This window comes from Penicillium verrucosum, assembly GCF_028828655.1.
Source record: "Penicillium verrucosum strain IBT 35672 chromosome Unknown utg000002l_segment0_segment0, whole genome shotgun sequence".
NCBI lineage: Eukaryota > Fungi > Ascomycota > Eurotiomycetes > Eurotiales > Aspergillaceae > Penicillium > Penicillium verrucosum.
Window position 1 is genome coordinate 1,073,167 of NW_026643211.1, and position 24,734 is coordinate 1,097,900.

Below are 24,734 nucleotides of genomic sequence, written 5' to 3' on the forward strand. Positions count from 1 at the left end.
GCTCAGGTGCTATGTCCCACAAAGCAAAAACATGCATTGTGCACAAACTCAAATATAGAGAGTAATACAGCGTCGGCGATATGAGACAAAGCCAAAGCCCCATTTTGAATCTGTACATAGTAATTGAAGTCGAGCCCAGCTTACCCTACCCTAGGGCTGCACCGCATACCAACATGCATAAGTCGACTCGTGGCCATAGCTAGATTAGTCCCTTGGTTTTTTTTTTTTTTTTTTTTTCTTTCCTTTTAATTCCCGGGTGCGATCCCGTTGAGTCGAGCCATATGCAGCTAACGCAACAGGCACAAGGCAACGGTAGTTAGTCGCGCGCCAAGGACAACCCTGAGTTTCGCCCATAAAAGAGTAGATCCAAGCAAACGCATACTCCACTTATCTTCTCTCTTGAGTCTTGTCTACGAGTCTACGACGTACTATCTTCGTTTCTTTTCTTTTAAAAGTGGCCCCACTCACCGAAGCGCTGTCAGTTCGAGTTGGATGTTTCAAGGATCAGCGTAACGCCAATGACGCTGGGATTGACCGATTCAATTTCCCCCCTTCTGTCGACTTCCAAGGTTTGAAGCAGAAGGAGGCTGTGCAAAGCGGGTCTGTTTCCTGGACTTCCCGATTGGTTGCGGGTATTTGTATTGGTATTACCGGTATATGTATGGTATATGTTCGGTATGTGTTTGTTACTGGGGTATTCTTGTATCTTTGCAGAATTAAGACCTTATATTAGACCTTTTTGTACTGTATACCTCTCGAATATGATATATTACTTATATATATGTAGTTATTACCTACTAACTGTAGATCTAATTAGTGTAAATGTTCTCATTGGTTCTGTTATTCCGACTACAAGCTCAGACGCTGTAGACATACTTGCCAAATCCATGTGATTGGCAACCCTTGTGGGGGTGGGCAGTGCACTGCCTTGCAGGGGGAGCTCCGGTGGAGTTCCTATCTGGTCTGGCTTGGAGATTTAAACAAATGTATACAACATACGTACGAGAATCATTTCCACAATCCGCATCACTGTTACATACTTTATCAATAAATGCGGTTGTGATCGCCTTGCGTCGATCAAAGGCATTTAACTTTGTTTCAGGTCTGTCTAGGATTAGGCTTGGTCTCTTGGTATGGGCGATAGGTACAAAGTATAGTAGCTTACGATGGAGTCCAAGTAGGAGAGTCCTAAGTCCTAAACGCAATTATCAATATCTGGGATGATCCCGTAATTCTACCCAAAGCATTTTGTCATTCGAAAATAGTATGTCTAGTGTCACTTCGTTCGCTGTACAATTTCTGCGCATCTATGGAGTATTCTGCGTTGAACAAGCCTTGTGTCTCATGGCAACATTTGTCGCCAACTAATGAGCTACCAAATATAGGCTGCCAAGTACTTGTAGCTAAATAAAGATAACTAGCACGATGGGAGTTACACTGCCTTCGAGGTTTGAACGACACGTGCGCACCATGTACTATATTCACCTGAGTATCGAGCATCGGTCAATATACTGCGGAGTACGAGGTACTCTGTACACAAGATATACAACATAGTCACCTCTACCTAAGCTTATAATTTTAGCTTAGCACTATATATAGGCTGCATCCAAAACATATGGTGCTATTTTAGTCGCGTGCTCTAGTGCAGCACTATTCATCTGGTCCTGCCAGGCAGCATTCAATCGATAAACTTGGCCCAAGGAGTTCAAGAAAGGCATCTACGACTCAGGAACAGTTGTAGGACGTGTAACTTCCAGGCAGCTGCATTGTGAGAGTTGAATCTTCACGTGTCTGTCTCGGTCCTAATAGTGTTATGGGTTGGTAGTGATTTATGCTAATACGGACTTGCATTAGAATAACATCATATAGCAGGCCACATTTAATGTAAACAGCGGCATAACTAGGTCTCAATTACATGTCGAGTGCATTGCTGTTAGCTGCGTCGAGAAATTAAGAACTATAGGGATACGTCTCGCAAAATACAACATGACGCTCATCACCGAACAGCTCATACGGATATGCATTATGCCTTCCCGCACAGCAACAACCACAATGTGAGGAGTTTAAGGCGAGTTGTCATGCATTGGAGCGCTCTTAGCACTGCGCTGTCCAGGCTATCACTAGGTTTATCTTGTCTGTCTCTGTACGATTATGACAAGCTCCCCCTCCTGCTTCTGATGAATCTGCAACACCTGCATAGCTTTGGCGATCACTCCTTGCGATATGAACCAACTCGTCCTGAAGCCAACGGATTTTGACTTGCAATTCAAAGCTCCCAGTCAAAGCTTCATGTCCCTCTTTCGCGCTGTTCTGGACAAGGCTAATATATCTTGTCGGTCAAGGCGTTGTATGCGAGATATATCCGAAACCATGCCTCTGCTTGACCATTCCTCCAAGACACGGCCGCCCATTTCCAAGACTGCCACTAACCCGGAACCACTCTTGAAGCGATCACAAAGTGCAATTCGACTGCGGCGTAAGCAGAGATTCTTGGGACCTTAGACGTGGCGGAGTTCTCCCACCGCATTTAGTCCACACATGAGAGATCAAAGTAGAAGTCGTTACATAGGAAAGCCATTTCCCTGGAGCAACGTCTGCGACCCGAACCTCGACAATACATACCAGCAGGTTATTAAGGAACTAGAGCCCCAGTTTCACCTTTCTACGTCTCATTGCCATTATTTCCTTCATCCAACATGGACCCCTTCGCTCAACTAATTAACAAGGCAACGCCTTACCAAAATGACCACTATAACAACTCAATGGTTATTAGGTTAGATTTCTAATCTAAAGTGTATACATGATTTGACGTGACTTAAATAACTGGGTTGCAACGTTTTATTCAACAATAATCAATAATCAATTCAATGCAAAAACGGTAGAAAAGTTCAAGTATGTACCATGTTGCCTCTATTAAGCTGTAATACGCTGTTATAGTCGAATTCTGGTTATTAACTCTGTATGTTATTCTACTCGAGCAATATAGAGGCATAGCGACGTAAATATGGTTAATTATGAGAACCACGTTATACTTACTAGGGAAAATAGTTGCAATTACACACAGCCCAGGTCTAGAGTGGAAAGATTGAGTCGGAACAAGCCTCCAAAACAAAGGCAAGAGTACAAAGGTCGGTTTATAACTATACTGTAGCAGTATATATATCACGGAGGGTTTGTTCGGACATCATACATTGAAGTTCATAAGGCCGCAGAAAATCCACGACTAGTGGCTTCCACCGAAGAGCCGAGTAAGCCACCCACTAGGGCTGAGGTAGTTTTCCACGAGGGGGTCGTTAACTTTGTTTTAGTCTTGAACAGGGACCGCTCCGGCTAATAGTGCTTATTATATCCCCACCCGAAGGTCATGCAATACGGGAAGAGGATCGTGGCACTGGCGTATTTACCGGATAAGATAGAAAGTTAACAGTTACAGGGTTGGGGATGTGTGTAATTGTCTGGACGAGAGTGGCTGATGATTCATTTAAAAGACAGAGTCTTGTTGGACGCCTCGTGCACAAGTGTGCTACTAAGAATAATCGGGTTACGTGAAGATCATCGTGGAAGTTTTACTACCGCAGTTGGCCTTCTGCAGGATCAGAAATTTCATCGAGACATAAATGGAGGATATTTGTGCGTATGGGGGTCCTGTGGTTGAATGTGCCCGAGCAGGAGCGCCCCGTGCCGGGGGCCAATACCACGTCGCTGGCTTGAACCTTCTTTTGCCGAGGATTGTATGACTCGATAATTGCGCGGAAATTCCGCTAAGAATTAAAGACATATATATTTCAAGATACGAGACTTGTATGACTCGATATTTCCGTGTGGTTGCGTCCGTTGTTCTCCGCAACCCCTGTCAGAACAGGGAGTACAGTGGATGGGTAGATAATCAATGACTGGTGATAGCATAAACATGCCGCGCGAACCGATGGACATCAGTTGTCAGACATGCCTCGTCTGTTTTGCAGCATGTTCTCCTCGCCCAGGGTTTCAATATGCCTGCCAGATCGGGAGAGGAGGGTAATAGGCGAACCAATGTGGCGTTCTTATCTCACACTCCTTGATTGACGTCCGAACGATGTGATCGAAGAGAAGACTAAGGATTTCCCGACGGCACAGAGGGAAACAGTGAAGGCTGCCTCAATCTTTCCTGGTGGCGTTTCGCCATTTCAATGTTGCGTAGCCGGTCAATGCGCATCTGGTAGAAATTTCTGTTTCGCGGTTAGGAGTCATTATAAGGAGAATGATATTTGTAACATACTTGTGCAAAGAGAAAACTCGGGGTGAATCATCTGACTTTGTCTCTGTCCCAGAGGCTTTCTGGATAGAGGCGATCTGGCCGGGATAATCAGTCAACACATTCATATGAAGCATTTTGCTTGGCTTCAACTGCGGTAAAAAGTCACGAACCTTATCATCTCTGTCTTTTTCATCGTTGACGTTTGACTCGGGTGCATCCTTATCTTTGTCTTTGGACTCATCTTTGCCCTTATCTTTCTCCTCTTTATTGTCCTTGCTAGACGCCTTCTCGCGCTCTTTCTTCCGTCGTTGTTTTTCTTCATATTCTTTTTTTATCTTTTCAATCTCTTTGGCCAATGTCTCTTCTTTGAGACGTTGTGCTTGGCCCTCTGTGTCGATGATTGGAGAGCAGAAATGCTTGTCTTGCAAATGTGCGGGGCACACGTAGAAGAAGTCCTGAGTGAATTAGCCACTTTGCATGTATAAAAATGGGAATGAAGTGAAGAAACAATCTTGCACCCTATAAGCCAGATGAAAGATCAAATTGCATACCTTGTTATCCGGTGTGATCATCACACTGGTTGATGGTTTGTAGCAAATCAAACATGCTTTTGCAGAGGTATCTGCGACCCGACGCACATGGTAAACGTTTGTTAATGACATGGTTTCGAATCTAAATGTTTGCTCTAAGCGAGGGAGTGTTCCAGAGCTTATGTTGCTGCTTGGAGTTTGTGCTGAACAAGTGTAGATGGACTTGATGAGGTTGGTGTTGATTCAGAAAGCGCTGTCATGTGACTCATAGTTCCAGGAGTAAATCGGATTGCTTGAAGTCTTTACAAAATAATTAGAATTCAAGAGAATCTTATTGATGGAAATAAGGTATTCATTTACTAAAGCTGATAGTGTACATCAGCAAACATCCACCACGCCCATCTTAACAGAACGCCTAACCATGCATTTGTCCACTGATATCAATCCCGGTAGGACTGGAGAATAGGACGAGAGATAGCAATACATGAAGTTTTGTGAAGAGAAATCATGAGATATAGTGAGCATTAAAAAAATTTGCAGCAAAAAGAAAGACGATCATAGATCATAACACCTCCTCCTCGTCGATGCCAGCTGCCTCCTTTGCTACCCTCAGATCCTTGCCTGCGATACCGATATCCCGCAAGTAAGGCCTGAAGGCCGTCAGTAGATCCTTGAGACCTGCGCGGAGTGCAGCAAGCACGATTTCAACATCTGGAACCAGACGGGCAACTGCTTGGGCCTGAGGATCACTCGAAGGGGGAAGTTGATATCAGTCCAGTGAGCATCCAGTCCACCGTGGTGGGCAAATGCATCCAGGGTGAGGGTAGTTTGGGTCAGAAGCCGCACGGCTGAGGGCACATCGGCCTGAACTTTGCCATACGGATCTTCGGCCAAACTGGCAATGAGGAGTCGAGTCAAGGACTCCACGGCATCCACAATCAAGGATAGAGAGGATTCTGGTGTGCCAAGAACAATAACAGAGAGGCGTTGGGCGTATGTTTGACGGAAGGGTTGGCCGATAGGCGAGCGAAGAATCTGCGCCAGGACTGGGTTCATGTCCTCGGGATTATGAGTTGTGGAGGGGCCACCGGTAAGCAGCTTGAACCTCTGAGGAGAGCCGAGATATTTCTGCTTCTGCTCAGGGCTAAGCATTGCGGATGATGCCCGGTCGAAAACATCACGGACTCGGGCTCGCGCAGTTGGAGTCCAGTCTTCTGACTGACCAAAGGATTTAGCCGCCGAACTAAACGCATCGCCAAATTTGTCCTGGTGTGAAGTAGCTTTGGGGGCTGTAGTAAAGATGTTGTCGTCTTTGATCGGATCTGAGAGTCGCGGGAGAGTCTGAAGAACAGGTTCAGTTTTCTCCGCCTGCGGCAAAGGTTTGGTAACAGTCGCGGGATTTTTGCTTTCCTCGATGCGAGTGTTGATGGCCTTGATTACATCGGTAGTGCAAGCAAGCACCTGGGACCAAGCCGAACCACCCTCGCGATCAATTTCATTGAAGATTGCCTTCCGGCGGTCGGGCACGCGCTGACTGATGAGGCTGAGTTCCCAGAGTGCAAAAACCTTCACAAGTTCCTTCTTCGCCTTGAGGCCACTAATAAGACTGCCATTGGGATCCTTGGCTTCCGTTGTGAGTGGCTGGCCCCGCTTCAAAGGCTCCTTGCCGATGAACACAGAATAAAAGAGGTTGGCGGTTTGCCAGGAGAGGACAAGCATCACTCCGGGGAGCAAAGTTTTGAAGAAGAAGTAGGGGAAAATCGAGGGAATGAAGCTCTGAGGTTCGGCTGCAGATCTCGGGAAGCTCCAAGAGAGCTTGGCAAAGTACAAAGACCAGCTCCACGCGAAGCTTCTGAAAAATATGGGGTATATCACGAGAGACGCCCCAGCAACAGTGACGCTTCTAAGAGCCCCAGCCGCCAATTCTGGCACCAGAGCACCTTGTAGATACTTAGAGGTTGCCGGTACGGGGTGAGTACGGTCGTCATCTGTTATGGATTTTTATCCACGATGGGCACTGCAATGCGGTCGTAGTCATAGTAGAGGTGAAACACTGCTTGCACACATGCTAAGAAGATATGGAAGGAATGAAGGTAAATCGGCCTTTCATTCAGGGTCGGTCGCTCGTGTGGCCTATATCTCATTAGTCCAGATCGGAGTCATTTAAAGCATACTTAACGCACCTGCCCCGTTTCACAAGCTCGAGGTTGGAATCACTTGAAGACGACCACACATAAACCACGGTGAACCACCATGCTGAGAAGATGTACCAGCCAAATGTTTGCGCAATTTGTAACAGGGTGAGAGATCTGAAAATGTCGAACGAGGAGCTAGCTGTTCTCGAGCCGATGTGCATTTGACTGACGCGGAGGACGAAAATGGTGAGAGAGGATATGAAGAGTAGCGCGGTTCGGACACCGCAACTACCGAAGGGAAACCATAACCAGAACACTGTATGAGTATCTCTATCAGTTCTTTGTACTTCCAGGACTTGAAACTGAGCCTTCGAGGCTCGGCCCGATAAGGTTGCGATGTACTTACAGGACGATTTCTCCCCGATCGCAATTGCGATAATATAAGAGACCAGCAGTGAAAGGGCAGACGCATGAACAAATCTTCGGTGTAAGGCCGAAGTCAGGATTCGCCTGTAGGGCCGAGTTTGTACGACGGCCATTGTGTAAGCTTGGGAGTGGGATGCGCTCGGGAATGAAATAGTTGAAGATTAGAGCATGATCAGAATAAAGGTCGTGTGGAGAGCTCCAGGAGCTGGAGAGCGGAATTGGCGGATCAGGGACAGTGTTGGCGAATGATCACGTCTGACAGCTGGTTGTGTTGAGCTGGTCGAATAGAATCAATCAACGACGAGGTCCGCCCAGGAATATTTTGAGGCATCAAAACACACCTGCCACATCTAGTCATGTGATATGTGGCTCAAGTGTGCATTGTGCCACACAAGCTAGTCCATATATAGACTAGTGGCTACATAGTACGTCATGTGAGGGCGGTCTGAACACCAAGGCAGCTAGCTTATCCAAGACACCAGGGACCTGCAGATAACTCATTTGGTATCCAGTTTTCCTCTACCTTCGCTTTAAGCACTCATTTATTGCTTTTCAATTACACATAGAATGTCTTTTGACAGACTAAACTCGCTGGAGGCTCAGCCTACCACCATGCGCAGGGATGAAGACACGCAGTACCGCGATGATCCGGACTTCGACCATCTGGCCGAGCAGCTCTCAGATCAGTTATTTACATTGACATCAAACATCTCTCGCCTATCCAACCAAATTGCTCTTCTTGGAACCAAACGTGATACAGAACGTGTGCGCGAACGAGTTCATAATTTGCTGGAAGAGACCCGTACGGGGTTTAGGGATGTAGGAGAAGGGATTAAGCAGGTCCAGACATGGGAGGACGTGAATGTATGATCCATCGGATTCCATTCACCTCTGAGAATTTCTTATTAACATTCCGACTTATAGCCCTCTCAGAAATGGACACAGCAGAAGCTATCGTCCGAATTCAAGGCCACTTTGGATGAATTCCAAACTATTCAGCGTCGTGCACTCGAGAAACAGCGCGCTTCTGCAGTTGCTGCACGTACAGCATTTGAAGAAGGCGAGCAAGCGTCCGGTGAGAACGATGTCCAATTACAAGAACAGCTATTGGAGGAGCAGCACCGTATGGCCAACCAGGGTGAGGTGGACTTCCAAGAGTCCCTGATCATCGAGCGTGAAACAGAGATCCGGAACATTGAACAAAGCGTGGGAGAGCTGAACGAGCTCTTCCGAGATGTTGCGCACATCGTTACGGAACAAGGAGGGCAGCTGGATATCATCAGCGAAAATGTCCAAAATGTCACCCAGGACACACGAGGCGCCAATGTCGAATTGCGCAGTGCCAGCAAATATCAGAAGAATGCGCGCAACAGAGCCTGCTGTCTCTTTATAATTCTTGCTGTTATCCTTGCTATTATTGTGCTTGCAATTGTCCTCGGATAGACATTTCTCTTCCTTTTTTTCGGTCTTGTTTATTTGCTACCACCACGGTCTTCTTCTTTAATGTTGCCATGTATGCGCACGATATCCCTCTTGCATGATTGCACTTCCGTTAGTCAAGCATCTCACCTTTTTGCTTCATTACATTCTCTTACTTCCGATTTACGCATTCATTCATTGCCAACCTTCGATTTGTATGGAATGGAGAACATTAATTCATCGCTGCCTCTTAATCCTGTAGCCTGATATCGTACAGAATTATGTGTGTTGTACATGCAAAATACACCCAATTGGGTCCCAAATGCCCGTGCTCCGTTGTCGCCTTTGTATGTGCAGTGCGAAAGCATATCCCGCCAGAAGGCGATCATCAATGATGCCCTTCATAGACCTGTGAAGCGGTTGAACCTCAGCCTCCAGCCTTCATAAGTATTCAATTTGGGCCGAACATCGAGGAAGAAACTGAGCTTCCCGGGGGTGGCATTGGCATTGGCAGCCAGGCCCGATGGGGTTCCATTGCCTCCCGATGTCTTGCCCTGGTAGAAATCGATAACATATTCAACCTTTTCACCGCCACAGCGCTCAACAACCCAGTCATGTCGATCAAATGGGTGCTGGTAGCCAAGCCATCCATTCATTCGTGCGCGCGGACTCAGGTACTGTGGGTCGACTCCAAGTCCCCGGAAAGAATATAATTTTGGTCCTCCGCATTTCTTGCTCCCTGGGTCGGCCGAGGGGCCCTTTCTCTCCCATTCGAGGATTTGATCCCATGCGCGTTCATTGACGGCGTTATGAATGGGGATAATGGAAGCTACGGAAGTCGCGAGCTCTGAGGCTGAGGAAGTAGATCCAGGAGTGTTACCCTTGCGCATCAAAGCCTCAAAAAACTGTTTTTCCGACGGATAGATCCAATTTCCAGTAGCTTCATCCCGGCCAGTCTCGGACTCGGCATTTGATGGGCTTCCATGCGACGCGGCGTATGGGGATGGAGAACCTTTGTTCGCCTCGGGACACGCACTAGCTGGGCTGAAATCACCCGCTCGAGGGATAGTGCTCACTTCGCGGTCTGTTGATAGGGGCCGTTGTGCTTTGGCACGTGGTTGGCCCTGTTCGGGAGGGACATCGGAGGTAGGATGAGGTGAGTTGCTATTTTGTTGCAGCCAAACCTCACGGGTTTTGTGGTCCACGGGACAAGTTGCCGCGGGTGGCTCGACGGAGGGCGCAGAGGGTGTACTAGCTGCAGCTCCCATTGTTGAATAATTGGAGGTCAATGACTGGAGGATGTCGATCGCATCGATGCGGAACTAGAACTACGCCGTAGAAATTATTTTGCCGCCTCACCGCCCGGACAAATCAACAATCCCCCTAAGCAGTAAATCCCCCTCATGTCTCTTATTGTTGTCGAGAAATTCATTGATCTTTCTTTTATTCTTCTGAGGCAAAAATGGCGTCCACTTCGAACCAGTCTGTTTACCGGGCTACTACCACCGCTCCGGTAAACATTGCTGTTATTAAGTATGCCGCTCTTCGATTACCCCTCGTCCATTTTATACCAAATCGTTTTGTTCTAACAAGATTATTCTAGATACTGGGGCAAGCGTGATACTACTCTCAATCTCCCGACAAACTCATCCCTCTCAGTCACACTCTCTCAGCGCTCTCTCCGTACCTTGACCACTGCTTCTTGCTCTGCCGAATACCCACCTGCGGACACCCTGAACCTGAATGGCAGTTCCCAGGACATCCAGTCTTCCAAGCGCACACTTGCTTGTATCTCCAATCTTCGTGCCCTCCGCAAGGCCCTTGAGGATGCCGACTCCTCGCTCCCCAAGCTCTCCACCCACCCTCTCCGTATCGTCTCCGAGAACAACTTCCCCACTGCTGCCGGTCTGGCCAGCTCTGCGGCTGGCTTCGCAGCGTTGGTCCGCGCTGTCGCCGACCTTTACGAACTTCCCCAGTCCCCTAAGGACCTAAGCCGTATTGCACGCCAAGGCTCGGGATCCGCATGCCGCTCCCTGATGGGCGGATACGTCGCATGGCGCACGGGTGAGCTTGCTGATGGAAGCGACAGCCTGGCTGAGGAAGTTGCTCCTGCATCCCACTGGCCTGAGATGCGTGCCATTGTTCTGGTTGTCAGTGCCGAGAAAAAGGATGTTCCTAGCACTGAGGGGATGCAGACTACTGTGGCCACCTCCGCTCTCTTCGCTGAGCGTGCCCAGAACGTTGTTCCCGGGCGTATGACTGCCATTGAGACTGCTATTCAAAACCGCAACTTCCCCGACTTCGCGGAGATTACTATGCGTGACTCGAACACTTTCCACGCCACTTGCCTCGACTCGTGGCCCCCTATATTTTACATGAATGACGTCTCTCGTGCTGCCGTCCGCCTTGTGCACGACATCAACCGCGTTGTTGGCCGCACGGTTTGTGCCTACACTTTCGATGCTGGCCCAAATGCTGTCATCTACTATGAAGATAAGGACTCTGAGGTTGTGGCTGGCACCGTCAAGGCTATTCTCGGCCCCAACACTGAGGGTTGGGACGGCGCATTCTACGAGAGAGTGGCCAATGTCACTGCTGGTGTTTCCTTGGATCAGGTTGACTCTCGCGCCGTCGAAGTTTTGAAGGAGGGTGTGAGCCGTGTCATCTTGACTGGCGTCGGAGAGGGTCCCGTCAAGGTTGAGGACCACCTTGTCAGTGAGACTGGTGAGATCCTCAGCACTCTTTAGAAAGCTTGAATAAGCTATACCGGGAAACACGGTATTCCCATTTTGGCCAACTTTGGAAGGCTTCTCAGCCTGAAAGATACCCCACCGTTCTTTTGCGGACAATCCAACTTGGCCATCCAAGCTTGATGCAGATATTCCTTTCGCTGTATCTTTTTTCTCCCCGATAATCTAGAACATAATAATACCGTGGTAACAGCGGGGTCTCGGTTTCTACTGAAGCAATACATCTGTTTCCATTCATAATAATAATAATAATAACAACATATCTTGCACTTGATGCAACACGACACAATACATGCAACCTTGGAAATCAATCGAGTGTTCGCTTCCAACTTTTGAGGTCCAATATCTGTCTTACTATAATTTCCACCAGCGAATACTTCTGACCTCTCAACAAGAACGACAATCATCACAGCGCCTAAAGCCATATCCTAGCGTCCTACAATTCTCAATGAACCTGTTTTGTTCATTATTGGCATAAACACAGCAACCTGCAAACCCACAGGCGGTAGCATTGAAGCTTCCACCAGTCTGAGCACAGGCAGACTGAGAATTCTCGGTTATACCGTTGCAAAGACATTTGATAGACCTGGATTCCACCTGGGCTGTCGCTAGCGTGCCCAGACCCAACAGGAGAGTGATATATGTTGAGATAGAGAGGTGCATAGTCTGAATCAAGACATTAAGAGATTGGGACCAGCTAATAGATACTCCGACAGGTTCACTTACTGTTCTTGCAAAGGAGCGGCCTTGCGTGGGGCTTTCTTTTGGTATCCTTTCTTGGCTGCAGTCCTGGTATTCAGATGTGGGACTTGGTCTTTTTTTTATATTCCCATTCTAGATACCTTGTACACAGTGTTCGGTTGACTTGACAACTGGCCATCCAGGGGGGGCACAACATATATATGTGTCAGTTTTGTGTCATCTAGTGAAGAAACTGTGTCTATTGTGCTACTTTATCTCGACAGACACAGTATATCTCTTGATCGCTTCAGGATATTCCCCGCACTTTGGAGTCGCATCACTTACGGTTCTCACTATATGAGTGATCATGTTCACTTGTGCACCATAGACTTGCAGTTAGCCATTGAGGGCATGTGTACATATACCTTCGAACTCGAAGTTGAATTATCTCCATACAAAGGGATATAGTTCACCTTTAATATCTTCAAGTGTGCAGACTAAGCACTTCTTAGCCTCTCGGCTCTCTCAATAAAAAAGGCAAAACAATAATAGGAGAATGACCATATAGCTGCAAGGACACCACTCTCAATTTGCCATCCAAGGATGTCAACAATCAACGGTGAGACGGAACATCCCCCACGACTATGCAAACACAACGCTTGAGGCCAGGCTCCAGTCGAGAATAGGCTATCACGGAGAGTATCCCATTTCGTCTCGTATAAAGCCGATAGGAAGTCATACAAGTGTAACCTGTGGATCAAAGTAGAAACTCGCTATCGGAATAGGGACTTTGCCGCGAAGGTCCCCAGTGCCAAAAGCCGAATAACCCTTGTTGTTTTGACTTCATAAAGGTGTCTGAAGAAGCCTGATGCTATCTGGAATCCATCTTGGGACGGACGTTGAATTGCCCACTCAAGGCTGAAGCCCTAGATATATCGTAGACGAGGACTAACTATGTTTTTGTGGTCACTTTCTCAAGCTACATACATAAAGGCGGAATTATTGGAACTGAAGCAACTTTTTATTTTTAATTTCGTAATCTAGATGCTAATTGGCACAGGCACATCAATAGACTGCTCAAACTAGCAAAGAGGACTTCTTCATCTCCTTGACGATAGGGATCTCCTTAACGCGAGCGGCACCACCACCCTCAACAATGGCTATACTTTCTCTCAAGACGCCGGCGCCTCCGCCTGCGTAAATAGGAGGGATGGTAGGCTCGACATCATTCTCCTCATCTTCCTGGTCCTCACTTGCCTTTGCATTGGGGGGAGGAACTTCGAATACCTCGTCCCGGCAATCTGCGCACATAGTCAGGACTTCCTGCAATGCCTTCTCGATAGCAGCTGCACGCTCACGCATGCCACGACGCAGCAGAGCATCGATAAGAGTCTCAGCCTCCGACACGCTCGAGTTAACCCGTTCAATGAGTCGTCGGATACTGTTGACAAGATATTCCTCTTCGTAAACGGTGCCCTTCTTACCACGAGCACGCTTGCGTTCCTCACGCCGGCGGGTCTTCGAAGTATGGCGTGACATTCCAGTCTTGCCTGTTTTCCCGGTGTTACCCGTGTAGCGGGTGAACATGGAGCGACCAGCAAGCGTAGATGCATCTGTCGGGGCCAGCGAGACATTGTCCGGGATATCGACGCCCGCGTCTCCACCGGTAGGATCACCACCGTAGAAAGCAAGCGGGTCGGCGGCACGAAGCTGACGGAGTTCGTTGAGTCGTGGAACCTGGGCATTGAGCTGAGATCTGCAGTCGGCAAGAAGGTCTGTCATGTTGCCCATTGCTTCAGCGAGGCCAGAGTCAACGATTTCGGCAACCTGGTTTTGCTTGCCGTGGAGTGTAAGGAGACGTGCTGCGTCGGCGAACTTGGATCCCTGGCAGAGAAGTCGTGCGGCTGTGACGATGTCATGCAAATGGTCGGCGTAGATGGTTGCCGCCGAGACGTAGTCTTTGTTTTCGTCAACCAGGGTTGTGACCAGACCGTCGATATGGGCAGCCAGATCTTCCTCGGATAGAGATGCCATCATGGCACAGTACAATGACTCGCGCCATTTGTGCGCGAGATTGAAACACTTGTAAGCACTCTCGTAAAGCTCAAGAGACTCGTACGCTAGCGTTGAAAGTTAGCTAGCTGTCATTTTGTCTCGCTGTGTTACAACCAATTCACTTACCAATTGCTGCGTCCTTGTATTTCGACTGGTCCTGTAGATAATCGGCATAAAGCTCGGTGATTTCCCGTTGTTGCTCTGATTGGTACTTGTAAAGCTCAAGGGCTTCCTTATACAACACATGCTTGACGACATATGCGCTAATCTCATCGTGGGCATTGAGAGCATACAAGTGCCCCAGAGCCTTTTCGAAGCGTGAAAGGTGATTGTCGATCTCAAATTGACGTCGAGTCTCTGGGAGCTGTTGAAGCTTACGAAGGAATGGTAGGTATTCGCGAGGATCCTGAGAATTTGTGAGTGATAAGTCATAACGCAACAAAAGTCTCCATCCGAAAGTCTTACCATCTGAGCTTGCTGAGCAACCAACAGCGTAAGCTCGAGATCATATACACCCAACGCGTGAGAGTAAAGCCGGTGAGCATCGGTCAAGAAACACATGTGTGCAATAGCATCTTCAGCCTGTTCGGGATGTTGTGCTGTAATGCGGTTAGTTACCCCGTTATCGAAAAAGACGAAAGAGCCGAGCACTTACTTCTTAGTCCTGCGGCAAGTCCCAATCCTGCCTCCATGTCAGGCGGCGACTTGCAAACATGGGCTGTGATGAGATTCTGCAAATTGGTATCGACACGGTTCTGAAGAGCTGCCAGGAATGCATCACAGATCTTGTTGATTTTGCTCTCTTTCTTGCCAATCTTTGGCACCGAGGGAACCGCTGGACCGTCCGGCTGTGCCACAGCTGCCGATACGTTCTTGGATATTTTCAGTGTGTCTTTATACAGTGTCTCTGACACATCGTCCTCCCTATGTGAGCGTTAGTAAATAGTTCTTTCTTTTTGAAAGACTGGGTATTGACGTACGACAGACGCGATATGAAATCATCAATGTAATCAATCTTCTTGACTTGGTCAATAAACAGAGTGATGTTTTCCATAAATTGCTCAGGAGCATAATCATGGAGAATGTTGAGATCCACCATCTGACTGCGACAGGCAAGGAATGCAGACCGATATTTCTTCTGGTCGATGAAGGTACGGATTCCAGCCAAGACTAGAGCACGAGGGAATATTGTCTCGATGTTTCCTCGGGGAGCTTGGAGAACGACCGCGAAGATCGACGGTATCACTGAAACTAACCGAGAGCCACGTTCAATGCTTCTGCACCGTTCATCGGTTTCTGGTGTGTCCTCGGGAACTTCCATTTCTGCAGTTTTCACGTTAGCTTATGAAGACATGAACGCCCAAAAATAACCTTACCATCCACATGGTTCAGATGAACAAACTTCAGAAGATGAGCCGATGTGGTGTACAAAAGATGAGATGGGGTCACGAGGAAAGACGTGCAGTTTCGCGCAAGGACTCGCTTGTTGGCATACAAGGCGCCAGTTCTCGTCATTGCAATCAAAATGCGCTACGAAAGTCAGCAGAAAACTCCAAATACAAAACGAATATAATCTTACCTCGTCCTCAGAGATAGAGACAACACGAGCCCAGTGGCTGTCAACATTGGGGCTCTCACCCCATGGAGTAATATCTACATTTCCCGATGACGACTCTTCAATGCTCGAGTAGCTGACAGGACGAGCTGGTTGGCGGGCATGTGAGAACCACAGAGCGTGGTGTCCAATACCGGCGAAGATCGATGCCAGCTGCTCTTCATCTCCGGCCTGATACACAAATTCGGTGGTTCGAGTGTCCAGGATTGTCCTCTCAATATGGCTCGAGTTTGGTCCGTTGTCCTTGAGCACGTAAACTTCATTCTCACTCAAGGACGCAATCTGACGGGGCCGAGTAGCTGGGTCATCTGATAACGGATAGCTTGACTCAAGGATAGGAATAGGAACAGGTCGGCTCTTCAGAGACCATAGGTAAACGGAGAGCTTGTTGCTCATCAGCACAGCAATGCGTGATCCAGATTTGCTGAATGCAACGTCAATGGCGTTAGACTCTAGAGTCAGCTCGTTGTGCGCCATGGGAGGCGGTACACCAGCCATTCGCAACGGAGTTAATTTGAGAGTTTCTAATGCTTGTATCAGTAACATTCCTAGTCAGCTTCTATTAGAAGACTTACTGCCGTCGATGACTGCAACAGCGCCAACATCATCCGGGATAGACGTAGAGCCATGGTTGATATCGAATACATAATCCGCGTCCAGTATCGAACCTGTTCAAATCAGCTTTTATTCTTGGCTCAGTCTTCATGTAAAGATATCATCATACCTGAGGAGCCAACAACCAATCGCAATGCCTTCTCTTGGTGCCACTGGAAAGAGTATGGAAGCGAAGAACTTGTATCAACCGTAATAGGAAGCTCTTGCTTCAAATACCAGTGGTAGTTTCCCGTTGTCCAGAACTGTACACGGTCTTGGAACTTGACAGCAAGTACGGTAGAATCGACGTTCCAGGCAAGGTGGATACGAGAAGCCCATGATTCCATCTCCTCTTCGGACAGACGAAGAGAGAACTCGCCATGACGGAGTCCGTTCCTTTCGAAGAACACCACATCGATCCGACCTTCAAGTCGTTGAATTCCAGCAATCAAGCTGCCAGACGGCCGCCAGCTCAAAGCGCCCTCCAAACCGTCAACGGGTTCGCTCACACTGTCCAAAGTGCCCTCTCTCGAGTACACCCTGATTACACGGCGAGTATCTGCTTCGACGCTGTTCACAGCAACATATGCACCATCTCCTCGCCAGCTGATCGTAGTGCTGGAATCATCGTTACTGCTCAAGATTCCTTGGTCGATCTTTTCCGGTACAGTCGGGTCTCGAAGAGCCTTGGCTCTCTTTCCTTGGAACTGTGTTTCTTTCTTACCCCATCCGACTGACACATGCTGTGACGATTGCAGGTCACTGTGGGCGAAAGTAATGTCGGCCACATTCTCAAAGTCTCTGGTCATATATAAAAACGTCTGGGCTCTAGTGGTGAGAGCCAACATTTCCTCATCCGGTGACCATGCTGCAGCTGTGATTCCCACATCGACTGACCCGACGATTTCGATCTTGTCTTCACCAGGAAGGGGCTCTTCGCGAACAACGATGATATCACCTCCTTCTAGCACCAGGCAGGTCGTCAAATTGTCCGCAAAGTAATGCAGGGAGAGTACACGATCACATGCCAGATCTGGCAGAGGACACGGAGCATCCCAGGAAGCAATACATTCGAATGCTTCGGGAGACAGGGGATCAGTTGAAGTAATCTCAGCACGTTTCCGTCTAACCTCAATGATTGCATTGTTCTCGGCGGGACCAAAGGTGCACACTACCGAGTCTGAAGCTGTATCCCATGCTGTAGCAGTGAGAGGCAGCTCGCTCTCAATTTGCGTCTCAGAGAGACGGACATTTCTCAAATTGCGCATCTTCCAGGGCGGGTAACTTTTTTATGTTTCTTTTTTACCCCGCCATGAAGCGATCAAAGCAGTAAATGTATGAAATTCAAACGATTGGAAGGAAAATTAAATTCCAGACACCAGCCGTACTTCCCTGTTGACAGTAACTGTCTTGTTGCTTGGGAGTGGTTGTGTTCGTGAGGACTGATATATGAATCGCGCCGACCCAGAGATTTTTTGGTTTTCCACAGCGGCTCAGCCAATGACTTCATCCATATTTCAACGTCCTTTAAGCTACACATTTCAACATCTACACAATTACAATGGGGTCATTGACAAGCGGAACCAATTCTCGATAATAATCTCTAGCTTTACACATGATCTCCGCCTCTACTTCAACCCCGATCCAAGTTTTCGACCACCTAGTCGCCCAAACTGTTATCGCAAAAAAATACAGCGTGAAGGGCAATTTATTTGGTCTTGTAGGTTTGCCAGACTGGTAGAAAAAGATGTTAGAGTATACTCAAGGTGTGGGGTCGTAGCGAGGGGGTATAACTCACCAGCAATGGCGAAGGGAGTACCGAATCCGGTAACTAGATAATGTCCGGGTTAGTCATGCTCCGCGCATACCTAATGTCCATTGGGGGTCACTAACTCATGAAAGCCCAGTAGCGCCAGAAGAAGTGCTTGGTGAGAGGGTTGAAGGGGATGTTGGTGCGAGGACCCTCGGCGTAGTGGTAGGGGCTGCCAAGCTGGGTGCGAGTGGTGGAGAAGCCACGACGGGCAGCGAAGGAGGTGGCCATTCTGGCCCGGATAGCAGAGGAATACATCTGAGATCAAAATGTTAGGGAGAGCAATGGTTTTGTTTCCTGTGGGATGTACTAACCTTGAGTAACGAAGAGGAGAGAGTGGACGATCGGAAAGACACGGACGAAGCCGAAGTGAACATCGCGAGGTGCGGAATGGGATGATCTTAGATCACGTGATTTACAGTGCTTCAAAATCGGGTTTAGCGTCTTTTGCTGTTCTTCTGCTCGGGATCTCCCCCACCGCTTGCCCCATGTGGATAGAACTTTTAAATTTCTCAACCCAAAAAGTCCAGACCGGTTACCCACGCCGCTCATTCTCCTCCTGTGGTTGATTCCCCAATTGCAACCGCTGGAGATGGATGAGCTCTTTGACGTCTTTGAGGACCAGCCTCAGGCGGTTCAACCGTCGGAAGGTGCCCCCAAGCGCGTGAAGAAGGACAAGAACAAAAAACGACCACTGAATGGAGATGTGAAGAAAACTGCAGATATCCAACCCGAACAGAAGGGTGATGTTGCGATGACCGATGCACCTGCTGCGGAAGTTGTCTCAGCAGACGCCGAAGCCCCCGCGACTCTGTCCGAACCAGAGCAACCCGAGACGAAGCGACCTCGATTGGATCAGGAACCCGAGCCAGTACTCGCTGATTCTTTTGAAACCGAGCAAGAGCGCGAAATTGCAGGTTCTGGAGGACTTTCAGGTGCCACAGACACTTCTGCAGTTGTTGTGTCTCATCAAGTGCGCCACCAAGTCGCAATCCCACCAAACTACCCTTATGTGCCTATCTCCCAGCACAAGCCTCCGGCGAATCCCGCAAAGACATGGCCATTTACACTGGATCCTTTCCAGCAGGTCGCAGTTTCTTCAATCCAGCGTGAGGAGAGTGTGCTGGTTTCAGCTCATACTAGTGCTGGAAAGACCGTGGTGGCAGAATACGCGATTGCGCAAAGTTTGAAACAAAACCAGCGAGTGATCTACACCAGTCCAATCAAAGCGCTGAGCAATCAGAAGTATCGTGAATTTGCTGCTGAGTTCGGTGATGTTGGTCTGATGACTGGTGATGTGACCATCAACCCCACTGCTACCTGCCTTGTTATGACCACAGAGATTCTTCGCTCCATGTTGTACCGTGGCTCTGAGATTATGCGTGAAGTTCAGTGGGTAGTCTTCGATGAGATTCACTACATGCGAGATGTGAATCGCGGTGTTGTTTGGGAGGAGACTATCATTCTGTTGCCCGATAAGGTCCGCTATGTTTTCCTGTCCGCCACTATCCCGAACGCCATGCAATTCGCCGAATGGATTGTCAAGATGCATAATCAGCCCTGCCACGTTGTCTACACCAACTATCGTCCGACCCCTCTCCAGAATTACTTCTTCCCCGCCGGTGGAGAGGGTATCCATCTTGTTGTGGATGAAAAGGGAGTATTCCGCGAGGAGAACTTCCAGAATGCAATGAGCGCCATTGCTGACAAGAAAGGAGACGACCCGGCCGACGCTTTGGCCAAACGGAAGGGCAAGGGCAAGGACAAGCAAATCAACAAGGGTGGAAATAAGGGCCCATCGGATATCTACAAGATCGTCAGGATGATCATGCTCAAGAACTACAACCCCGTCATTGTCTTCAGTTTCAGCAAGCGAGAGTGTGAAGCAGGCGCTTTGCAGATGAGCAAACTGACTTTCAACGATGATTCTGAGAAGAACATGGTATCCAAGGTTTTCGAAAGTGCCATCGAAATGTTGTCTCCAGAGGATCGCGAATTACCACAGATCAAAAACATTCTTCCGCTTTTGCAACAAGGTATCGGTGTCCATCACTCAGGCTTGCTGCCAATTCTTAAGGAAACCATTGAGATTCTGTTCCAGGAGGGTCTCATCAAAGTCCTCTTTGCAACCGAGACTTTCTCCATTGGTCTCAACATGCCTGCGAAGACTGTGGTTTTCACCAGTGTCCGCAAGTTCGATGGAACTAGCCAGCGTTGGGTTACCCCGTCTGAATTCATCCAGATGTCTGGTCGTGCTGGTCGTCGAGGTCTCGATGACCGAGGTATTGTGATCATGATGGTCGGAGAGGAGATGGACCCAGCAGTCGCGAAGGAGATCGTGCGCGGTGAACAGGACCGACTTAATTCCGCATTCCACCTTGGCTACAATATGATTCTCAATCTGCTGCGTGTGGAGGGTATCTCGCCCGAATACATGCTCGAACGATGCTTCAAGCAGTTCCAGAACACTGGAAGCGTCTCAGGCCTGGAGAAGGAGCTCGAGAGTCTTGAGGAGAAACGCGCCAATATGATGATCTCAGACGAGGGTACCATCCGTGAATACTACGACCTACGGAAACAACTGGACGCATTTGCCGAGGATGTTCAGCATGTCATTACGCACCCGAACTACTCCTTGACTTTTATTCACCCTGGACGATTGATCCACGTCAAGTACAAGGATGCTGATTTCGGTTGGGGCGTGGTGATCAACCAGAAAAAGCGCAAGCAGGCGAGCAATGACACCGAGAAAGTGACTCCTCACCAATCTCATATTGTTGACGTCTTGATGAGGACAACGGAAGGGTCATCCATTGGCACCAAGTCTTTCCAAGACCTTCCGCCAGGCGTTCGCCCCGCGAAGGAAGGTGAACCTTCTCGCAGCGAGGTTGTGCCCATTGTGCTGAGCTGCATCACGGAAATCTCTCACATTCGCATCATGCTTCCGAAGGATATCACGTCTCCCAGCTCTCGAAATGATATTATGAAGTCTGTTGGCGAAGTTAAGAGGCGTTTCCCAGACGGTGTTCCGCTACTTGACCCGATTGAGAACATGCAGATCAAGGATGAAAGCTTTAAGAAGCTGCTACGGGTAAGAATAGATCCCGTTGCCCTAACACTGATTCACGATGCTAACCATAATATATATAGAAAATCGAGGTTCTTGAGTCTCGCCTCCTGAGTAACCCTTTGCACAATTCGCCCCGGTTGAGTGAATTGTACGAGCAATATGCCGAGAAAATGGACCTGACTGCCAAGATCAAGGCGATAAAGAAGCAGATTACAGAAGCTATGACGGTCTTGCAGCTTGATGAGCTGAAATGTCGCAAACGTGTGCTCCGTCGTTTTGGTTTTATCAACGAAGCCGAAGTCGTGCAGTTGAAGGCTCGTGTTGCTTGTGAGATTAGCACAGGTGACGAGCTGATGCTGAGTGAGTTGCTGTTTAATGGTTTCTTCAACAACTTGACTGCTGAGCAAATCGCTTCCGTTATGAGTTGTTTCGTGTTTGAAGAAAAGGTCAAGGAAGCCCCTACTTTGGCCAAGGATGAGTTGGCGAAGCCACTCAAGGAGATCCAAGCACAGGCCCGCATCATTGCCAAGGTATCGCAGGAGTCTAAGATGGCCGTGAATGAGGATGAGTACGTCCAGAGCTTCCACTGGGAGTTGATGGAGGTGATCTACGAGTGGACTCAGGGCAAGTCTTTTGCAGATATCTGGTATGCATTCCCCGTCTCATTATTCTAGCAGTATACTAACTGCCCCAGCAAAATGACGGATGTCTATGAGGGTAGCTTGATCCGTGTCTTCCGCCGGTTGGAAGAGTGTTTGCGGCAGATGGCCCAAGCTGCCAAGGTGATGGGCAGCGAAGACCTGGAGAGCAAGTTCGAGGAGGCCCTGGGCAAGGTCCGCCGCGATATTGTTGCTGCCCAGTCCCTGTACTTGTAGATACGATATCCCTTTTATGATCGGTGTCCAAAGAATAAGATTACCCACAATTTTTCCTTTTTTTTTTTTTTTTTAATGTAACTAGTGTAGTAGTAGATGATGCGGGTATTCGTATAGTCTTGCCCGAAAGCAGTGGAGAAGTTTTAAATCTGACACATTTGATTGAAACCAAAGGAAATATACATAAGAGATTTGGTTCTTTATGAAAGAGTATTATAGAAATAAAATATTCTTTCTAAAAGAAAACATTCCTTTCTATATTTGTATAATCCATGTCAAACCTCCTTTAAGGGCACAGATCTCCAAAAGCTGCGCAAAGGGAGTGCGTTGCCACCTGCAACGACTACTTTTTCTCCACCGCTACCTTTCTCTACCCTTCTTCTCCCCACTTCACAACCCTTTTATCCTCTTCTTCTTCAAGCTTGCCTTATTGCTGTTCTTTTTTCACTCTTTTGGATATCCCGAGTCCTTTGGACTATTACTTTTCTTCTTCGCCATCTGGCTGTCACCATGAACAGCTTGGTGGCTACACCTCCTGTTCCGCCTCACTTCTACGAGAACTCCCGATTCCCTCCCTCCCGTATGAGTAAGATATCCCTTCCCCGGACATTGAAATAATTTGTACTCTCTGTCCTGAGGTGGTTCTCTTTGATGCATTTGTATACTGACAAAACCCAGTGTCTACACCTTCGTCGTCGTATGCCAGCCGTAAACGGAAAGCCGACGACGACAACGACCATGATGGACGCATGTCTGCTTCGCCGACAAACTCTCCTGCCTTCACTCCTCGACAACTCCCGAACAGTTACCGCAACATCAAACGTTCCCGACCGAACGTTTCAGGTCGACCTCTATCTCTGCCCCGTCTGCTAGAGACCCTCGATACAGATGCCTTGCGGACGGTTGTACGGACCATGTGCGAGCGTCATCCTCAACTCGCTGACGAGGTTGTGCACACATCCCCACGTCCAAATGTCTCCTCAGCCCTTCAAGTCCTTCGAAATTATCAGGCTTCCCTCCAGTCCTCATTCCCGTTGGGTGGCAACACCGAATCGGATTATGCCTACAACCGAGTTCGACAGCCGCTCACCAACCTTCTTGATGCCCTGAGCGACTTCACTCCTAACTTCCTTCCACCAAACGAAACCCAAGCATCCACATCCTTGAGCTACCTAGACGGGGCAACCGACATCATTCATGCCTTGCCTCGGTGGAGTACGCCACAGAACAACATCGAACGAGACTCAGCCTACGACGAGATGTGCAAGGCATGGGTTCTGGTCATCCGGGAAGCGGCAAAAAGAGGTGGCGGTATTCAGTTACAGTACGGAGGTTGGGATCAAAAGCTGGCCAAGCACAACCAAACCTCTGGAGGAAAGCTCCAGGGAGCTGTCAATGAACTCGGTTTCAGCTTGGGATGGATGGGTGGACCTGATACGCCATCCCACGCAGCCAACAACGACATGAGCTCCATACGGGATCAACTCTTCTCCGGAACTTATGGGCTGGGAACCCCAGTCAAGGTCGGACCATGGTGATAACTCACGTCACTCCGATTTCCTCACGAAAGACCACCATTACATTTACACCGCTCTTGCGTGTCGGCCTCACGTCCCCCCATACATGCCGGCTCTCACTTGAGCTTGACCGACGGTCCATACCCCTTTGACCGCGCAATTTTCGACGCATGTCACGATCACGATACCTGCTGCATGACCCTAGAATCGACATGGTCAGGCGTTATAGTACTCAAGGCGGATAACCTACAGCTTGTTTTTTTTTTCTTTGTCTGCTTTTTTTTCGGCTGGAGATTTGCAGGATGAATGCTGTTTTAAACTTGTTTGATTTCCAAATCTTTCAATGAATTCAGACTCAGTATTATTTTCTTTCGTCCTTGCTTTGCTCACTTGTTGTATTCAGCTTTACATGACCCATCCTTTCCTCTTTCCTTCATCTGTGTATTTCATTCCAACTCTGATACTCTCTTTACATCTACTGGCGCCCTGGTGTCGCATACATTTCCCTCTTTCATTCATGTCTCATTGTCTTTGTCTCCTTCTTTCTCTTCTTCTATTTTACTGTTATGAGCTGTCTTTGTCTGTTTCACTCTTGGAACGTGTCTCAATCTCTATTGCTTGTGCCATTTTATCCCTCGCATATTCCAGTTATGCGTGTCAGAGCGACAAATTCCATCTTAGGCCATCAAACCTAGGTAATCTTTGCGCTTCTCAGCTTTGGGAAATTTGGCGGAGATTTGAACCTATTCTACACATTAGAGGAGAACCACTCGCCATCCAACTCGGTCTGCAACATACGTTCTGATCCTGTCATATCGCGCAACATATTTTTGATACGTTGTTGATTGATAGGGGCCTTGAGTCACACTAGCTTGCTTCATTGGAATCCTATCAAATTTGTTAGACCTTTTTGTCCTCAGGTAGAATGATGTAAAAACTGGAGTGTTTCCCTATTCTTTTAGGGCTTTTGCTTGGCCACATATAACCAGCTTCATAGATATTCCAAACAACAAAGCTAAT

General features: G+C 48.2%; 10 protein-coding genes across 10 annotated transcripts; 4 read left to right on the forward strand and 6 right to left on the reverse strand.

The window, feature by feature from the left end:
- Positions 1-4,093: 4,093 nt before the first annotated feature.
- N7516_006025 (AAA-ATPase Vps4-associated 1 family protein) lies at positions 4,094-4,899 on the reverse strand (the record flags this gene model as incomplete). Its single annotated transcript, XM_057218745.1, has 4 exons — positions 4,094-4,208; positions 4,259-4,332; positions 4,408-4,692; positions 4,789-4,899. The coding sequence occupies 4 exons, from the start codon at positions 4,897-4,899 to the stop codon at positions 4,094-4,096; spliced, it is 585 nt and encodes a 194-aa protein (XP_057072836.1).
- A 528-nt stretch (positions 4,900-5,427) lies between these two features.
- N7516_006026 (nucleoporin NDC1) lies at positions 5,428-6,486 on the reverse strand (the record flags this gene model as incomplete). The annotated part of the gene is made up of 1 exon (XM_057218746.1): positions 5,428-6,486. The coding sequence occupies one exon, from the start codon at positions 6,484-6,486 to the stop codon at positions 5,428-5,430; it is 1,059 nt and encodes a 352-aa protein (XP_057072837.1).
- Positions 6,487-6,758: 272 nt separating this feature from the next.
- Positions 6,759-7,441, reverse strand: N7516_006027 (nucleoporin NDC1; the record flags this gene model as incomplete). The annotated part of the gene is made up of 3 exons (XM_057218747.1): positions 6,759-6,900; positions 6,951-7,218; positions 7,309-7,441. The coding sequence occupies 3 exons, from the start codon at positions 7,439-7,441 to the stop codon at positions 6,759-6,761; spliced, it is 543 nt and encodes a 180-aa protein (XP_057072838.1).
- A 454-nt stretch (positions 7,442-7,895) lies between these two features.
- On the forward strand, positions 7,896-8,771 carry N7516_006028 (SNAP receptor PEP12; the record flags this gene model as incomplete). Its single annotated transcript, XM_057218748.1, has 2 exons — positions 7,896-8,192; positions 8,253-8,771. 2 exons carry the CDS (start codon positions 7,896-7,898, stop codon positions 8,769-8,771), a joined length of 816 nt encoding a protein of 271 aa, XP_057072839.1.
- Positions 8,772-9,148: 377 nt separating this feature from the next.
- N7516_006029 (cytochrome c1 heme lyase CYT2) lies at positions 9,149-10,015 on the reverse strand (the record flags this gene model as incomplete). The annotated part of the gene is made up of 1 exon (XM_057218749.1): positions 9,149-10,015. One exon carries the CDS (start codon positions 10,013-10,015, stop codon positions 9,149-9,151), a length of 867 nt encoding a protein of 288 aa, XP_057072840.1.
- A 188-nt stretch (positions 10,016-10,203) lies between these two features.
- mvd1 (diphosphomevalonate decarboxylase MVD1) lies at positions 10,204-11,494 on the forward strand (the record flags this gene model as incomplete). Its single annotated transcript, XM_057218750.1, has 2 exons — positions 10,204-10,280; positions 10,351-11,494. The coding sequence occupies exons 1-2, from the start codon at positions 10,210-10,212 to the stop codon at positions 11,492-11,494; spliced, it is 1,215 nt and encodes a 404-aa protein (XP_057072841.1). The 5' UTR covers positions 10,204-10,209.
- A 1,761-nt stretch (positions 11,495-13,255) lies between these two features.
- N7516_006031 (Elongator subunit IKI3) lies at positions 13,256-17,710 on the reverse strand (the record flags this gene model as incomplete). The annotated part of the gene is made up of 9 exons (XM_057218751.1): positions 13,256-14,298; positions 14,360-14,639; positions 14,699-14,832; positions 14,889-15,157; positions 15,214-15,556; positions 15,610-15,763; positions 15,813-16,372; positions 16,424-16,516; positions 16,573-17,710. The coding sequence occupies 9 exons, from the start codon at positions 17,708-17,710 to the stop codon at positions 13,256-13,258; spliced, it is 4,014 nt and encodes a 1,337-aa protein (XP_057072842.1).
- A 440-nt stretch (positions 17,711-18,150) lies between these two features.
- On the reverse strand, positions 18,151-18,629 carry N7516_006032 (cytochrome c oxidase VIIc family protein; the record flags this gene model as incomplete). Its single annotated transcript, XM_057218752.1, has 4 exons — positions 18,151-18,176; positions 18,241-18,273; positions 18,336-18,510; positions 18,567-18,629. 4 exons carry the CDS (start codon positions 18,627-18,629, stop codon positions 18,151-18,153), a joined length of 297 nt encoding a protein of 98 aa, XP_057072843.1.
- A 215-nt stretch (positions 18,630-18,844) lies between these two features.
- Positions 18,845-22,197, forward strand: N7516_006033 (ATP-dependent RNA helicase MTR4; the record flags this gene model as incomplete). The annotated part of the gene is made up of 3 exons (XM_057218753.1): positions 18,845-21,343; positions 21,403-21,968; positions 22,017-22,197. 3 exons carry the CDS (start codon positions 18,845-18,847, stop codon positions 22,195-22,197), a joined length of 3,246 nt encoding a protein of 1,081 aa, XP_057072844.1.
- Positions 22,198-22,707: 510 nt separating this feature from the next.
- Positions 22,708-23,735, forward strand: N7516_006034 (cut8/STS1 family protein; the record flags this gene model as incomplete). The annotated part of the gene is made up of 2 exons (XM_057218754.1): positions 22,708-22,783; positions 22,876-23,735. The coding sequence occupies 2 exons, from the start codon at positions 22,708-22,710 to the stop codon at positions 23,733-23,735; spliced, it is 936 nt and encodes a 311-aa protein (XP_057072845.1).
- Positions 23,736-24,734: the final 999 nt, after the last annotated feature.